The sequence below is a fragment of the Asterias rubens genome, chromosome 3 (genome assembly GCF_902459465.1).
Source record: "Asterias rubens chromosome 3, eAstRub1.3, whole genome shotgun sequence".
NCBI classification, from domain to species: Eukaryota; Metazoa; Echinodermata; class Asteroidea; order Forcipulatida; family Asteriidae; genus Asterias; species Asterias rubens.
The window spans coordinates 13,188,471-13,206,912 of NC_047064.1; the positions used below are offsets into that span (position 1 = coordinate 13,188,471).

Here is an 18,442-nt window from a genome sequence, read left to right on the forward strand (position 1 = left end):
TGGCCCTGGTTCGATTCCCGACAAGGGCTATTATGTGAGTAGAGTTGTGCGTTGGTTCTCTCCCATGTCGCGGGGGTTGTTTTTTTGAGCCCTCTAGTTTCCCTCCCTTCAAACAAATCTCACTCCTTCAATATCTGGCTGTGCCTCGTGTTCCTATAGACCTTCATCACGGTGCGGCCATCTTGATTTTACTCCATTCCAACTCATTGTATAACCAAACTGAGGCTTGACGAAGTAATAGTCTGGTGCCAAGTTTGCGCAATGAATGTTAGCATTCGTTATACAGGGGAAGCAGGGAACATGACCAAGATGGTGACGGCGTGATAAAGGTCTACACGAGTCTAGGTGACAAAACTGGCTGCCAAACTTGCGGCTCAACCATATTGTAGCCACGTCAAGTTCTTAAATTGCCATTCAGCTTCTCAGCTGTAAGTATTATTATTACGTAAACAGAGCACCTTTGAATTGAATCAAACACGTACAAAAATCACAGAGCTGCTTAATGGAACGAAACAGGGAACCAGTCAAAAGCAATGTACATAATAAATAACAAATTTGGCTGGTAACCCTTTCAGGCCTGGAATTTCATTCTTGTTTTGAGCAAATACGCTACTTTGTTTTTCTTTCAGTAACAAGGTCACTTGAAGTAGGAAAAAAACCTGACAATTTGAGGAGTTGTTTAACTAAATGACAGGGATGTAGTAAGACCATAACCTCGAAATCAGAGCTTGTCTTTAATCACATATTTGCATCATTGTTATTCACCATTCGTTGGTTTTTGTTATTACTGGACAAGCTCAGCAGAGCAGTTATCGTCGACTCTGCTGCTCTACTAACAGCCTCCTCATTGTTCTCGTCAGTGATCTCTTGACAGTTCTCCGACTTCACCGTGTGTTGTCCGTTTTCCGTGGGCTTTGATGATGAGCGCCCTCTAGTGACTAATGCATAGTTCTGTGCAACGCGGAGTCCCTCATTCATCAGTGTGTGCTGCATGAGTAAGTTCTGGGTGAGATCTGAGTTGCCTTTCTTGGGCTGTTTGTCTTGGAGTGACGCAGGGCATTCAGTCGACGGCAACGTGGACGGAGTTGAAGAAACAGACATACTCATTCTGTCTGAAAAGAATATACAGGTACATGTAAATAGGAAATGTTGTTAACATTTTGTGAATAATGGAATTTTAGGCATTGCATGGTGAGGTATCAGTGCATGGTTTGTGTTTGCGGTAACACCTTGTGTATTATCTACTAGCTGTGTAGATTATGTTCTTTTGAAAATTTCTCTTGCTATACATGTATGTATTCTACTAAAGCAAAGTAGACATTCGGTATTCGAGAGACTTCTTTACAACTGCTGAGTAAACTTTCGAAGTTCAGGAAACTTCTCAGTTAGTAAAAGAACTGTCCAGCTTGTTAACGTCTGCCATGGCGGAAGGTAGGAAATTGGCAAGGGGTCGATTTCACAAAGAGTTAGGACTAGTCTTAACTTAGGACTAGTCCTAATAATAATATAATAATAATAATAAGACTTGTAATGCGCACATATCCACCCTGCTGGGTGTTCAAGGCGCAGTAAAACCAAAACAAAAACAAAAACAAAACACAAAGAAAAACAGACACAACAAAATTAGTCATTGAAAACCTGTGACATAAGATAAGTTTTGAGAAGAGACTTGAATTTTGCGGTACAAACACAAGATCGAAGATTAAGTGGTAGAGAGTTCCAGATGCGTGGCGCGGCTGAAGAAAAAGACCTGTCACCCCATGAGTGTCGAGACTTGGGTTCAATGAGGAGAAGCATGGAACTTGATCGAAGATTCCTTGATGGAGTGTAAACTTGAAGCAGTTCAGAAATATAGTGGGGAGCCTTGCCATTTAGAGCTTTGTGGACAATGAGCATCAGCTTGAAGATGATTCGTTGAGAGATAGGGAGCCAGTGTAGTTGTTTCAGAATGGGGGTGATAGAACAGGATTTTCTAGACAGTGTCACAATGCGGGCAGCAGTATTTTGGAGCCGTTGAAGTCGGGAAATCTGGTTGTTAGGTAGACTGTATAGAAGAGCATTGCCGTTGTCAAGACGAGAAGTAACAAATGCGTGAATGACCTTTTCAGTGGCACTTTTATCCAAGTACTTGCGAATCTTACCTATATTCCTGATGTGATATGATGATAAACGAACAATATTGTTGATGTGTGGCTGAAGTGTCATCGATGAATCAAAAATAACCCCCAAGTTCCGAGCTTTTAGCGAGGGAGCTATCCGAGCATCACCGATGGAGATGTATGGTACTGAAACCTTAGTTAACTGTTGACGTGACCCAAATAAAAGGAACTCTGTCTTATCATCATTTAACTTCAGGAAGTTTTGTTGTGTCCAACGTCGAATCTCTTGGATGCATTTCTCAAGTCTTGCAATAGATGCATTGGCGTTTTCTTGAGAAGATTTAAACGTGATGTATAGCTGAGTGTCGTCTGCGTACACATGGTAATTCAGATTAAATTTGAGGATGATGTCACGAATCGGTAAAGTGTACAGCGTAAACCACTGCGGGCCGAGTACCGACCCCTGTGGCACAGAGTAGTTCAAAACAACAGGGTCGGATATCGCAGTGCCAATACATACATGCTGAGTTCTATTGTGGAGATACGATTTGCACCATGCTAGGGCTGTGTCCTCTATGCCAAGGTGATTCTGGAGCCGAGAGAGAAGGATGTTATGATCAACAGTGTCAAAAGCAGCACTCAGGTCTAGCAGGACTAGTGCTGTAAGGTTACCATTGTCCATAGAAGAGAGAATATCGTTGCTCACACGGACTAGTGCAGCCTCGGTCCCATGGAAAGGCTTGTATGCTGACTGGAACACGTCGGACAGGTTGAAAGTATGAATGTGATCAGAAATACGTGATGACACTACTCGTTCGATGACTTTTCCAAGATATTTTAAGTTTGCAACCGGTCTGTAGTTTTTAAATATCTCCTTGTCCAGGTTTGGTTTCTTGATGAGCGGCCTGATGTAGGAAACTTTGAGGCTATCGGGGAAACAACCGGAACTGAGAGATTCGTTTACAAGCTTAGTGATGTAGGGTACAAATATATCAATGTTTTGCTTTATCATGGATGTTGATACTGGATCCAGCTCACAGGATTTTGAAGGAGATTTCATAATAACCCTTTGAATCTCAGCAACAGTGGCAGGCTCAAACACAGATAGTCTACACTCTGGTTGAAGATGTGGCAATGTCTGCGGCACGTTGTAAGGGACTGATGAAAATGATGAGCGGATGTCTGAAATCTTGGTGACAAAGAATTTCTGGAACTCGTTTGCTAAGTCCTGGTTATTGTAGGTGGATGGAAGGACAGGGGTTGTGGGTTTGAGCAACAACTTACCAATTATCTTGAAGAGCTTCTTTTGATCTCCTGAGGATTCTTGTACTTGAGATGAATAATGGATGATCTTTGCCTGGTTGATCAAATTCCTAACTACTTTACATTGGTTGCGATATTCTTGTCGTTGTGTTGCCAATTTGCCATTTTTTTCCGCCACTTCCGCTCCAGTTGACGACAGATCTTTCTCGCTGTACGAATATCATCATTGAACCAGGAGACTTCAGTTCGGACCTTGACTGATCTCGTTTTCCAAGGTGCGTATTTATCCAAGATGTCACTGACTGTACTCTCATATTGGCTGACATAGGAATCCAAGCAGTCATGATCAACTTCTAGATTTGCTAAATGAGTGCCTATGTCGTGGAACACTTCGGGAGAATTCACGTGTTTCCATTGTCGGCTCTTTATAGTGACGGTTGGGACTTTGGGCTTGCACAGACTCAAGTTACACATGACTGCATAATGGTCAGATAATCCAGGTAGAATAATAAAGTTTGAGGCAATTGGTGGGGAGATTTCACGAGTTATGACAAGATCCAAGCAATGACCGAGACGATGAGTTGGCTCCTTGATATGCTGGGTAAGACCAAAAGCTTGAAGTAGATACTTAAACTGGTTTGCATTGGTGTTGTGGATGTCATCAACATGAATGTTAAAGTCGCCGGTGATAATGATTTCCGATGGATGAAGCAGATATTCCAAAATCGAATTCTCAAACTCCCTTAGAAAACTTGAGAAAGTCACATGTTGGCCGTTTGAATCCCATTCAGGTCTGTATACAATGACAAGTCGAACAGATTTAGAGTTTCCGGAAACTTCAGCATGAAGAGATTCAAAAGTTGTGTACTGGACGTCATTACTTTTCACAGAGACAGATAAAGTAGATCTGTACAGTATTGCAACTCCTCCACCAGTCTTGTGAGGTCTTGGGATGTGATGAAAGTAGTAGCCAGCAGGCGTACATTGACGACATGTTAAGTTGTCGTCTGGTCTCAGCCATGTTTCTGAAACGGCAACAAGGTCCAGATCTTTTTGCAGAACAAAATCAGCAAAATCGTCATACTTGTTACAGATGGACTGTGTGTTTAGAACACAAAGGCTGAGTTGAGATTTGGCTGTAGTCACTGGTACTGGAACAGAAGGAAGTGTAATTTCGGGTACAGGGGGTTTATGAACAGTTCTACGGCGACCAGCTTTTTTACCACGATGTGTAGGTCGGTAAACAGTGCTGGGATTTACAAAAAGGCCAAGGTTCTGTAATGAAAACATACAGGAAGGCAGCAGAGTTGTAGCACGTGTGGATGGGGCATAGCGGAGACTTAGAAGCTTGTTCCGCGAGTAGGAATTTGCAGAGTTTGGACTAGCTTCTGCTGAGTTTGAGTTATTTACACCTTCAGGGCCGGGATTTACAGCAATGTCACCAAAAATCACAATTTCCAAATGAAAAGTGGCTGGGGAGTTGTCATAGTAAGAAACAGGGCATTTCAGATATCTTCGATGGTGGATGAGGCCTAGATGTGTCTTTGGCAGGATGCAAGCACCAGACACAATTGATGCTGATGGAACAAAGCTGACCACAGATGAGTCAGTACAGTACAATGGTCTAGCAAGCAGAGAAAGAATGAAAAGGATACTTACCTCCATTGTCCCCAGATGGGCGAACAATGTCCATGGACTAGGTGGATGACTGCACAGGATGCAGCCACCTAAGTGTGTGTAAGCTTTATACACCAGAATTCTCAGCTGAGACAGTGAAAATTTCCAACAGAAAAACACTATTTTCACAATTCAGATGACTCCAGGATACACAGAAAAAGTCCTGTAGATTCCAGGTGTAGTAACAAATCCAGTTGTATAAGAATAAAAACACAAATTGAGCAATATACTAAGAAATTAGCAAACAAACACAGAGCTGATTTGAGTGGCTGCTGTCAGGCGCTCAGTCAAAAACTAGTCCTAGGAGATATACAAAACGTGTGGCTAGTCCTAAGTTAGGACGAGTAACTGGCCCTAACAGGAGATAAGACTAGTACTAACTCTTTGTGAAATCCACCCCAGGAGTACTACTTTCTTTTCTAGGACCTAGGGGACTTTATTAACTTCACTACCGCAGAAAGAGTTTTTATTGGACTCAACATTTCTAGTCATGGTCAGGAGACAGTTCTCATAATCTTTTCAGGATGGGGACTGTGGACAAGGTTTTGAAATCATCATACAGACTCTGTATCAACCTTGTGATCACTTTTTGTGCTATTAAACATTGCAAAAATGTGTATCGCTAACCACAGAGCAAAGAAGGTTTCACAGGTTTACAGAGAAGGGGTTCAAATCCCAAAGAATAATGTGACCCACCATTCCAGCTTACCAGGCTCGGTGCTCTCATCTTTCTGGTGATTGTCGGGAGAGTCATCGGAGTCAGAGTCGGAGCTTCTCGCTAGGTCACCGTGCTCCTCCTCGGCTCGAGCCTTGGCCACGTAGTATCTGTGGTTTAGGAAATTGGGAGTTTTATTGGTCGAGAAACACTCACGTGATGTGCCACAAAGATTCATGTATGTGGGCTTTTTAAAAAAGAAAAGTAAGATCAGCTAACATCAAGACCAGACAGCCACTTCCAAGGCGAGGGCTACACTGAACCGCTTTGGGCTGTCGACCCAGAGAGAAGGTTGCCACCTACTTCTGGGCCAGTCCATTAGGACCAACATGTAGGCATGGGTATCATCCACTAGGAGCCTGGCTGGTAGAGCAATACTCACTACCTTCCCAACTTTTTATGAAGTGATTAGGGTCAAGTGCTTTGCAAGGGAACAAGTGTCATGACTGAATTCGAACCCACACACTGCTGCTAACAGCACCCAAACTTGGGTCCGGTGAAACAGGGCCAGATTGGTAAAAGGCATGCACTTTTCTATTAAGTAAGTAAGTATTCTGAAACCAACAATCAGGATGGGTTGGAGGGATCAAGGGTTGCATACCTGTCCGACCGCCTCTGTCTCTTAATGAGATCTGTCTGCTCAGTCATCAGTAAGAGCTGCTGGGTGGTCAGCTTCTCAAGCTGTACCTTCAGGTCGTACACCTGCTGGATGTTGTCTTCAGACCTAGCCGCTGCAATACTGGCTTTGATATCACTCTGCTTCTGCACGATGGTGTTCAGGCTGTTCAGAACTTCATTCATCCTTTCCTGTCGTCCAGCAAAAATCAACCGAAAAAACAATGAGTCCACAGTTTTTACTTTGCCGCAAACCTGTAAGTAATCTTGTCAAATGAACTGTAAGGATTTGTTGTTCTTTTGTTTACCTGGCAAGTCTGCTGTCACCTACATATACAGTGTCCCCAAACTCCTTCCATCATTAATACCAATCTTTCCCATAAAGGGCTCAAACTAACACTGAAACACAGACCCAATTCCAGTTATGTTACTGTTGGGACAGTAAACTCACAACCGGACAAACCTCTTGTGCTTTTTCACTTGAATAACTAGAGGCTACATGTACACTCATTGTGTAATAGCTTTGTGAAGTCTCATAAATATATTTCAGTTCTGTTGAGTTGTGAAAGAAGTACACTTGCACATTGAAGACATGAGATAGATTTTCTCTGCATGCTTGCTCAACTCATTTTGATTCTGGTCTTGTGAATTAAATTATAGTCTAATAAAGATATTGAGCCCTGCCATACCTCTCTTCTAAGCTTGACGATCTCTGCTTGGACCGTTCTTGGGTTGGGAGTTGTGGAGTCGGACTCACGGTACGTCCCAACTCCAGGCTCCAGCTTGATTCGTTTGCATTTGCCTCCGTTGCCTTCCTCAGTTTTGCTTTGGCCGTGTTTGAGTGACCTGGTGGTTAAAAGGCTATAGTCAGAGTATAGTCTGCGATGTGCGCTAGCGCTACAATAAAACATATTAACGGGCAACTGCCGTCATCACCATGGGGTATATAAATGGTTACCTGCAAAGTTGGGAGGTTGATACTGTGTTTGAAAAAAACCTTTAGAGCGCCATAGGCTGATTCTCCCCAGGCAGCTGAGAATGATTAAAGGAATGTTATTGGCCCAATGACCAGGGGACTAATGTAAAGCGCAATGATTGTCATTGTAAACATTGCTATAAGAACTAGTCATAATAATGGACCCTTCCCATGAAATAAGTTAATTACATTCACGCATGCGTACAGACCCTGATGGTTGGCAAACGCCATAGAGTTGTGCAATCACGTCTGCGTCACGCAGCCATTATCCGTGTACTAAACAACATGATGTTCCCTCATTTTGCAAACCAAAATGTTAGTACGCACGCGCTATGTGCAATTTACATATTTCATGGGAAGGGATCTATTATTATCACGGCAAGCTTGTGGCTGTTTACAAAGAAGTATAAACTCTAGCCCAGTTTACTAAAATTATTTGCATTACACACACAGGACCTACGGCTTTACGCTCCATACAAAGGACCATCTTGCACCATGGTCTGCTTTCTTAGATGATGATGACCCCAATGCCTCTTGGGAAGGATTTATTGACATCCTAGATGCAGCCGTACGAGACAGCATCCCACGATCGAAGCGTCAGCGCAAATCGTCCCCTTGGATAACAGCAGAACTGAAAAAACTCATCTCATTAAAACACACCCTGTTTACCAAAGCAAAAAGAGTAAACTCTCCATCTGCCTGGCTGAACTACAAACAAGTAAGGAACAAAGTGAAGAACTTGACAAAATCTTCATATTGGAGTTATGTCAATCGCTTATTTGCTGCATCCGACAACAAGAGAAGCTTCTGGTGCTTTGTTCGGGATCAAAGAAAGTCCAACTGCCCCGCTGCTTTTCAGTCTGCCGGTAAACTCATCCATAAGCCGGATGAAATCGCCAAAGCCTTCAATGACTTTTTCACCTCTGTCCATTCTCCAGCTGTAACATGCACAGTGACCCCTCCGTCGTGTTCCCTGCCAATACCCGAGCTGCCTGAATTTACAGTTACCTTTGAATGGCTGACTAAGGCCCTATCTTCATTGTCATCTCACAAGGCACCTGGTCCAGACACAATCTCATCATCAATTCTTCGAGCTGCAAAGACCCCACTTGTACCACCATTACTGCGAGTGATGAATTCATCTCTTATGAAAGGCTCCGTTCCTAAGGATTGGAAACTCTCACAAATCACCCCAGTATTCAAGGCCGGCAGTCGCAACTGCGTTACTAACTATCGACCCGTGGCATTAACATCAGTAGTTTGCAAGGTATTGGAAAGAGCAATAGCAGAAAATATTAATGAACATGTGAACTCTTTATGTCTGGTTAATGAGAAGCAGCATGGTTTCACATCTAAGAAATCATGTGTTACCCAACTCATCAATGCAACTCATGACTGGGCAAGTATTCTCGACAAGCCACATCCACCTCGACTTGACATCATCTTCCTAGACTTCAGCAAGGCTTTCGACCTCATGCCTCACCACATTCTTCTTAACAAGCTGGCTCGTAACTTTAACATTCGTGGCCCCACGTGGAACTGGCTGAAGTCCTTTCTCACTAATCGACAACAGCGAGTTACCTACCGTGGAAGCGTCTCTTCTTGGGCACCAGTAGCATCTGGAGTTCCTCAGGGAAGTGTCCTCGGTCCGCTTCTCTTCAACCTTTTCATAAGTGACATCTCGAAAAACCTATCTGCAACCTCTCTTCTTTTTGCTGATGACACCCTCATTTACCGGCCAATCAAAACTCCAGCTGATGAACAATCTCTACAGTCTGACCTTTCTATGCTCAATCAATGGAGCACAGAAAATGGTATGAGGATCAACAAAGAGAAATCAAAAGTGATGCATATGTCTCGCTGCAAAACTCCCAACGACGAGCATCTTACTCTTTACACACTCCAAGGTAGTGCTCTTGGTGTTGTATCTTCATATAAATACCTCGGGATAACTGTTAACAACAAGTTGAACTGGAACGATCATGTCAATACTATTGTATCAAAAGCAAACAAAACTCTTGGTTTCATTTGGCAGATTACTGGTGGGTCATCTTCACATGCTCTTCGGCGCCTTTACATATCGCTAGTTCTGCCTATCTTACAGTATGGATTACCAGCCTGGTACCCATACACTGCCACTTTATCAGCAAAGTTAGAAGGGGTACAACGTAGGGCAAGCAGAATGTGTTTGAAGCAACGGCGAGGTGACATGCCTTATGAGGAACGGTTAAAAACACTCAACTGGATGAGCCTTCCTTACAGGAGACAGCAGCACATCATTGTTTTCACCATTAAGTCTTTGTTTGGACTTATTGACTGTGATGCCATAAAGTGTAACACTATAATCAATACCCGCCATTTAGACTTGACCACATTTCACCACCACTATGCCAGAACTCAAGCTCTTAAGTACACGCCAATTCATTCATTTCCTCGGTTATGGAGCAACTTGCCGTCATACTTAAAAGACTCACTTATCCTGGATACTTTGAATGTTTTTTGTAACAAATTATCTATTTACTATCATGACCTTCAATCCCAACAAACCTACTAGTTTTTTGTTTGTTTTTGTTTTTGTTTTTAGATCCGTTTATTTTCCTTTCATCTTGTTTATATTGGTTTTTATTTGTTTATTTATTTTCTTATTTATTTACATATTTATTTATTTATTTATTTATTTATTTATTTATTTATTTATTTATTTATTTATTTATTTATTTATGTATTACTTTATTTATTAATTGATTGTTTGATTGTTTGATATATTTATCTATTTATATTTATTTATTTATATTTATTAATCCATTATTTATTTTTTTGGATATATTTATGTTGAAAAGAGCTCATTTCCGTTGCGTGTGTTGTTATTTTATTTTTTGTTATTTATTCATTTACTGATTCACCTATTTGTTTAGCCATATATTGAATTTTCGTTGTTGTTTTGTTGTTTTTATTGCTTTATTCATATTTAATCATCTGTTTATTGATGTAAGAGTTTAAGTGGAAAAGGTGATTGCTTGATTAACTTTTTCGTTGATTGACCTATTTTTTGTTAAATCCATCCCTTTATTGAATTATTTGTTGCTTTATCTCTTTTTTACATGTACTTTTCTAATTATTTATTCATTCATTTGTTAATACTTTTTATTTATTTGTTTTAATTAACTATTTATTTGTTTATTTATTTATTTGCTTGTCTAATTTCTGGTTTTGGGTTGTTATTTTAATTTGTGCTTTGTGTAAACAGATTATTTATATTAGTACATGTATTTATTTCAAATTATTATTATTTTCCAAAGAGAGTATTTTATATAGTGTGTTTGCTTCCCTATGTGACTGGATTAACAGGCTTTCGAGCTACAGTGTTTAATTATACTTTTGTTGATCCTGGCCATCACATTAGGGTTGTTTTATAATTTCCTGTGCCCTTATTGTTTTTCTTGCTTTGTATTTACTTTTGTACATGTACTTATAATTACCTATTTGACATACTGTCTGCTTGTATTTGTAATTGTTTATTGGCCAAATAAAGAATAAGAATAAGAATAAGAATAAGAAGAAGCAATACCAGTTCAACCACCTTGCTTTTAAAAGGGCACAAGTGTCATGATCACAGGATTCGAAACCCACACTCTGCTGCTGACAATACCAAAGCTTGGGTTTGTTGAACTAGACAGCTCAGCCACGACATGCCAACACCCAGTGGTAGTGCTGTGCTTGAGAAAAAGACTAAGTAAAAACTTGTTTATATTTCAGCCCACTTACCTGGAGTGGCCGTGCTTGAACTGATAACCACTTTCCCTCACAACTTGTCTGGACAATGGAAATAGCTTATCCCTCTGTACCAGTAAGAATGGATCAATGCAACAGAGTAGGATGGCAGCTTCATTCACTGCAACCTGCATTTGTTTGGGGGGAACAAATCAACGATATGAATATAACGAAAACATACATGAGTGGTTAAAAATGGAACATTATAAGAAACTTTGGAAAATTGTTTGTTTTGTTTGTAGGCCTACAATGAATGGTAGAATATTTTGCAACAATTATTGAGTGATCTTTTAATTTGGATGGATTAAATCCAAGCCTGGAATTACACTGAGAGGCTATGGTCTCTGCTGCCCTGGTTTTGGCCTTGTTGCCTCTCTTTGCAAAATGAAAATAGCCCTGCTCTCTCAAAGATGTGAATACAGGACTATGAGGGAGGACAACTTTGTGATTGTTTCCCCCTCAAGAGCATCATGCAAGGCCTACATGTAGATGCAATGCCTAAGGAATACCCATAACCCATAGCGTGACAGGTCTTTTCTGCAGATGTGCCACACATCTGGAACTCTCTACCACTTAATCTTATATCTTGTCTTTGTACCACCACACTGAAATCACTTCTTATAAAGGTTTTCAATGACTAATTTAGTTGTGTCTGTTTCCTTTTCTTTGATGTTGGTTTACTGCGCCTTGAACATCCAGCAGATTGAATATTGTTATTGTTGTCTTATTTTTGTAACACACCTCATGGACGGTGAGTGGTTTGTCATCTTTCCTCTTGGAGTCAAATCGTCCATATATGGGAGCCCACTTCTGGATCTCTTCCAATCGCCTCGGATGATCGTTGGACATCTCCAGGACATGTTGGACATTGCTGAACAGTTTCTTGTTCTGTCCCGTCTGCGCTACCGACGCCGGAGTGTGAGCCATCATGAGGCGTTGGGCAACTCTTCTCAACGTCCTCGGGTCCGTGTACTCCTCGGAACCGGATCCCTTGCCCTCTTGGGAGTGGTTGGAGCGCGGTGACATACTCTGTGGAGTGAAGGAGGAACTGGACGATGGTTCATTTGGGAGTTTCGGGGTGGATTCACTCCCCAACGGCTGCCCAGGATTCCATTGATGAGTCGTTGATTGAGCGTGCTGCCCCCATTGTGCCCCCATCGCCATGGGGCTGTTGTGCGTTTGCAGACTAAGCGACTGGGCGTATCCCATATTATTTATCTGGGCACTAGATTGGGCGGGGTGGAAGGCAACGTTGTTCTCCTGCGCCCATTCCTGTAACACCTTCTGCAAACGGCGGATGTGTAAAGGTTTGGTCGCCATACCGACCAAAGACAGAATCTCAGAGAATTCCTCTTCAGAGGCCTCGCATAGTTGATTGACATCGTCCCCTCCCTGCTGGATGAAGGAATTGAAGTAGCCGAGAAGATTGGCTCGCTCAAGGACATTATAAAGTTGGTACTCAGATGGGTTGTTAAGGGTAACTGGGTGAGCAGCCATTTTTGGCAATTAACCTAAAATAATAATCAGGAAGATAAAAAACAACATGAAACGAGATTCTCTCAATAGGACTGCAAATGATTATAACCCTCTAATCATTACGATCAGTTGACTTAGCAATTCTTTTTGTGGTTTCTGAAAAATGGGCAATAAAAAATAATTATAGCTAAATATTTTGTTTTTTAACTGAGACCACTTATTACAAAATGAACTAATAATATGTCAAATCAATTTGTAGACTGTATGTAAATGTTTTTGTTGTTTTTGTTTTTTTTGGGGGGGGTAAACAAATTTTTTTAACATGTTTAATAATATTACTGTTTTTATAATGTTTAACATTGTATACGTCCTGTAATAAGCGCTTGTGCTGTTGGATGTTGAATAAAATAAATTTAAATACATGCAACATGAGCGAATTATAGACAAGTTATTCATAGTAACTCATCATTATTTAAATCCTGTTTGGGGAGATCACCCTCTCTGCAATAAAAGCGAGGCCTACTTGGTAGAAGAACAGCAGCTTACAAGTGCTATCTATATCATTAGTTTACTGGCTTTGGGGGGGGGGGGGTAGGGAGTTTACTGAGCAATTCTTTTGGGGGTTTCTGAGAAAATGGGCGATAAAACATATTATATTTATTTTTAAACTGAGACAACTTTTACAAAATAATGTATCAAACCAAATTTTAGAGTGAAGATAAATGTGTTTGGGGGTAAAAAATATTGAAACATAGTTTAAAACAGTTTATGTTATGCAACATGACCGAAATATAGCTAAGTTATTCATAGTAACTCATTATAATTCAACTCCTGTTAAATATGCATTACCAACGCGATGACGTATCACTCAAAAGCAACGCTTTTGGACACAACTATGCGCATTTTGTATCCGCACATGTCCACGACCAAATTATGACAATGGATCACTGATTTTAACGGCCATCTTCTACCATCTATAACCATCAACAACAACCAAAATTTACAAGGGTTGTGTTGTTGTATATCCAGGAGCATTATAGTGTTGGAAATTGTGAGATATATGACAGAAAACTGACGAAATTAGGGCTGAACGGTGGATATGTTTTCTACTGGTTGTCTAGCGTGTGTGTGTTCCGCAGTCCACCACACAGTGTGTGCATTGACGCAGTACAATGTAACGTAGCCCCAGCACACAAAAAGCCCTCTCACACGGTATGTGTGTCTCCTTGTCGTAAATACTTCAAACAAAAGCCAAGGCTGGGGCAGTGTGATTCTATCATTGTTTTTCCCCTCCAAAATACCTTTTAAATGCGATGAGTTCACTCCCTCCTCTAACCAGATCGCCTCCAACACGTCTCAGTGTGTAAAACTGCTAAAAATGTTTCATAAATCTGCGTTTTCATGAAGTTCACATTGATTCTGTGTGGGTTTGTGAGTGAGTATACCACAGCTTCCCCTACCCACGCTATTGTCACGTCCGCCTCGGTATTTGTCAAGCTTGCTGTCTGCATTTACGTCACGGGGTGGGGCGTGCTTGCCCGTCTACCCCTGTTGTGTGATTGGCCCGCTGTGGCTTGACACTAACCATGGGGGATTTTTCCGCGTGGATTTTTTTACAGGGGATTTATTTTATTTTTTTTAGTTTGCGGAGGTAGACGGGAAATCACAGTTATTATTAATTGCCTGGTATGGGGAGAGGCCCCTTAAAAACAGGTGCGTGGGAAGAATCATGGAGGTAGTATGGTAGGATAAAATACATTCTAATTGATTGAATAGAGAAAATTATGCTTTATTGAGAGTATTTCAATTCATTCGAGTGAGTTTCATTCTTCAATATCTGAGAATAATACAAATGGTTTTTGAAAGTCCGTCAAAAGTTTGGAAACTCACGGGTAAGATTTTCTCCTCCGTTATCACAATGCGATTTGAAGTCAAAATTGTCTTCTTTGAAGACCGATTATCAACAGCGAAGTCGCAATATAATACAAATGGTATATTGAATTGATTGGCACTCGTTTGTATTGAGGATAAAAAAGCTGCATGCGCAGTGGAACCGTTAAAACAATAATATATACATTTTGAGGTAACCTAAGGATGAACTTCGGGACATTCCCTCAACTCTGTCATACTGTAACTCAAAACTGAACAAGGGACTTCGGTTAGAAGAAGTCCATGAAAATCACAGTATAAAAGTCAAAAGCTACAGGAGGGTTGACCAGGCAAAATCACCTTCTGTAAGCCTACTCCGCTAATTGGAAAGCGGTCTATGAAAGTGAATTTTCTCGCAGCAGGAGAAGTCCCACGCCATTTTCCGGGAGTTTATGCCTACATCATCATCATGTTGGGCAATCAACACTGGCTCCATCCTGTCTAACGCAACTGCAAAAAAAAAGTCACAAAAGAGAAAGTTCTGTACCAAACTAGCTTTCCCGCTCCCGACACGCTGGGTGTGGTTGAGCATAGAGCAAACAATTACAGTGGTTCAATCAAAAGTTCACTAAACTGGTTGAGATAGGCCTACTTCTGTAACATCACTATTAGTATGTAAAGGGTGGCTAAATTGTTTGCTGAGCATGATTTTCAGATGGCGTCATGATGGGTGTGTGGACTGTTGTCTTTCAGGCTCCTAAGGTTTTTACCATCATTGGTATCAATATTTATGTGCTGATCGCACTATAAAAGCTCAATGCTCCGGGTCTGATGTGGGAATAATATTCAGTTTTGCAAAATACGTCACTTCGAAAAATACGTCACTTCAGAGGGAGCTGTTTCTCACAATGTTTAGTACTATCAACCTCTCACCATTACTCGTAATCAAGAAAGGTTTTATGATGAAAATTATTTTGAGTAATTACCAATAGTGTCCACAGCCTTTAATTGCCGTGGCGGCCGCCAAACGACCGCAAGGTTTTAGCTTCATTCACAATGTTCGGGGTTGTAATTAATTTCCCAACGCAAGCATAATTTCGCTTTTTTTCTCAACCAACAAAAACTAATTTCTGATTTAGTATAGGCCCCTCTATTTCTGTTAAAACTTTTACTATCATTATGATTAAAGATGCTATGTCAGATTTTTGGCTGATTTGACCCCAAAAATTTAATTTAAAATTCAATAGGTACTTTGATGGGGGTCGAGAAAGTTACAAGCTCTCATTTGAGCCATTGCTCGAAAAAGTCCGCCAATTATTAGTAGCAGTGAAATAAAGTGTTCAAAACTAGTTTTTGTCGGGATCCCGACAATACATCACGTGACCAATTCTTATGTGTTTTATAAGAAACGTTTTTAATTTTTGTCATGGTTCTTGACCATTAAAAGTAAAAGTTAAACTTTTTTTCGTTAGAGCGGGTGATACTCTTTGAAATACCATTCATTCAAAAAATCTATTTTTTAATGTCTGACATAGCAATAATGTGCGCCTGTGATGACTAGCCTATACAGAAAGAGTATACTAAGTAATGACTCAAAAAGTTTCAATACAGGCAACGGCATGAATACTTTAAAATAATAGATGGGACACTTTGTCTTTTCGTCCACTGTGCTATACAAGCAGTCCGCATTAACTTCAGGATAATAATACTGGGTGCATAACACACTTTGATGAGGTTTACTTCGCCATCTTACTTTTAAACAAATAATTGTATTATCATAACATTATAACTAATTCCTTTTCTCCACTTCCTTTCGTATCGTCCATTATGCTTTGAGGCATTATAACAAAGATTATTATTCTCAAAAAATAATTCATGACACGCCCTCTGGCAAGGACCATCTGATCTCAATAGCGCCCCCTATTGTCTTAGAGCCTGACTTGATCTTTAAATGGTCTTGTACCCAACCTACGCGTAGCAGAAATACGGTAGAGCACGAACAAGTTACCATGCGGTTTTAACTACATTATGCATTTCACATGATGACAATAAATTTGACAAGAGAAAGAAAAAAGGTTTTATCGAGGCTTTGACTTGACACCCACTACACTGCTGATCTTGAGAAAGGGTGATTTATGTGAACGTTGCAAGAACTTAACAGAGGAATGGTTCTGATTATGGAGTTTATTCATGTAGAAGTGTTTACATCTTGAACATAACAACAGTGCAGACGTTTTCTTTGGTTTGGTAAGTTTTTTTGTAAACCCATTTTCTTTTCAATCAAAGTTAATTTATAAAACTTAAAAGTGTTGCTTTGGCTCGACAGAAAACCCTGTTGACTTGTCCAGCATGTGAGCGCTCAGCACTTACATTACACTGTACATAAATTATGATACTTAACTTAAGAAATTAAGAAAAATTTCAACTGTTCAGATTCAGAACGCACCGAGGATATTAATTCTGAACTAATGAATTATTAAAAGAACATGTTCTGTCTTCCGAAGTAAGCATCTGGTTTAAATTTAAACCTCAGCATGATCAGATTGTCAAAGTCGTTTTGTGAAAGAAGTGATATTTTTTTTTTAAGCTGGCAGATAGCACCCTTGTTGTGACTTTTGGCGCATACATAAACACGAACGAGCATGACAATTGTTTCAATAATAATAATTCAGCGGTTTTTCGACCACTGCCGAGTCCAACACCAAATGGTATTCCCCACCCCGTTAACCTCCACATTCGAATCAAGATTAAGAATATTATTCTTTTGTTGATGTTAGAAATTAACTCCTGAAAGTGAAAGGATTTTTTGTAGTAAATTCTTGAAGTTATTGCATACAGGCCACCTTTTCTTGTTTCCGATTTGTGGCTTCCTGAAGGTATACTTTCAAAGAGAAATAAATATCAAAACTCATAATGTCCGATTCGGATATCGTCCGATTCAATGTATTATGAACATTTTAATATGAGAAATGTGTCTCCTATTTTATTGATGACGTTATCGTTTGCTGAACGATGTACTCTGCATCTGTGTGTTTGCATATTTTAAAGTTTTTATTAATTGTAATAATAATTTATAATAATAATTAGTTCTCATTAGCACATTTCACAATAACATCTCCATGTGCTTTACATTAGTGCCCTGTTAGTGGGTCAATAACATTCCTTTATAATCTTTCTCAGCTCCCTTTGGAGTATGCAGCATAGTTGCGATAACATCCAGGAGGGTTATGTTATCGCAACATGGCGCGAGTGGCTTTTTTCATACACAATATCAACCTCTACCCTTGCAGTTCACATACATTTGTGTACCCCCTGGGTGAAGGGAAGCAATAATAATGTAGTAACATCTTGCTAAAAAGGACACAAGTGCCATGACCACAAGTTCCAACCCACACTTCAATGACTCAACCACCAGAACTTGAATTTGATGCTCTTATTATTAGTCTAAACCACTCGTCCATGACATTGACACTCTAAATTTTGTACACCAAAATATAAAATTTTCAACATCCAAATGAGGGTGAGCCTATACATGTTGCAATGTGCTACATAACGATACATTTTCTTTTGTTTAACCTTTGGTGTACGAATGTGTACGCATATTTGTCAGTTTGTAGTTGATAAAGATGACCTCGGTTGTCAGTTACCACTTGTGCACATGTTAGTTGAAGGACTTTGAAGCAGGGGAGTTGGGTGTCAACAAATTAAAATGATTGGACAAACACCCTGTTGTTGTGCAGCCTCATACATGTATTACAGTTTATGATGGTAACAGACTGGTTTGTAAGGGGTTCAAAATTATCACCATTTTCACATTGCTTGGGAGTAGTTTTGTAGCTACACCAATTCTAGTGTGGGCTCTAAATCCAATTTAGTCCACTAAGAGCAAGCTGACTAACAAAATGATTCATGTTAAGATATTGGGCCATCATTGCTGAAGTACAATCTGGTGGAAATCTGTGCTGGGCAGCACAGTATATT

The 18,442-nt window shown here is 40.2% G+C and overlaps 2 protein-coding genes across 3 annotated transcripts in view; one reads left to right on the plus strand and one right to left on the minus strand.

The window, feature by feature from the left end:
* Positions 1 to 555: 555 nt before the first annotated feature.
* LOC117288335 (NGFI-A-binding protein 1-like) lies at positions 556 to 14,066 on the minus strand. 2 transcript variants are annotated; one of them, XM_033769149.1, is made up of 7 exons: positions 13,894 to 14,066; positions 11,858 to 12,627; positions 11,111 to 11,244; positions 7,059 to 7,215; positions 6,356 to 6,561; positions 5,749 to 5,864; positions 556 to 1,112 (listed from the first exon to the last, which is right to left on the minus strand). In XM_033769149.1, exons 2-7 carry the CDS (start codon positions 12,611 to 12,613, stop codon positions 739 to 741), a joined length of 1,743 nt encoding a protein of 580 aa, XP_033625040.1. In that variant the 5' UTR covers positions 12,614 to 12,627; positions 13,894 to 14,066; the 3' UTR covers positions 556 to 738. The 2 variants fall into 2 exon arrangements, with proteins under 2 accessions (XP_033625040.1, XP_033625041.1); XM_033769150.1 differs by lacking the exon at positions 13,894 to 14,066 and adding an exon at positions 13,442 to 13,805.
* Positions 14,067 to 16,537: 2,471 nt separating this feature from the next.
* LOC117287799 (adenomatous polyposis coli protein 2-like) overlaps positions 16,538 to 18,442 on the plus strand; it is a 35,827-nt gene continuing 33,922 nt past the window's right edge. Inside the window, exon 1 of the mRNA XM_033768320.1 lies at positions 16,538 to 16,708. The gene's annotated coding sequence lies outside the window, so the exon portion shown is untranslated. The remainder of the gene's footprint in view (positions 16,709 to 18,442) is intronic.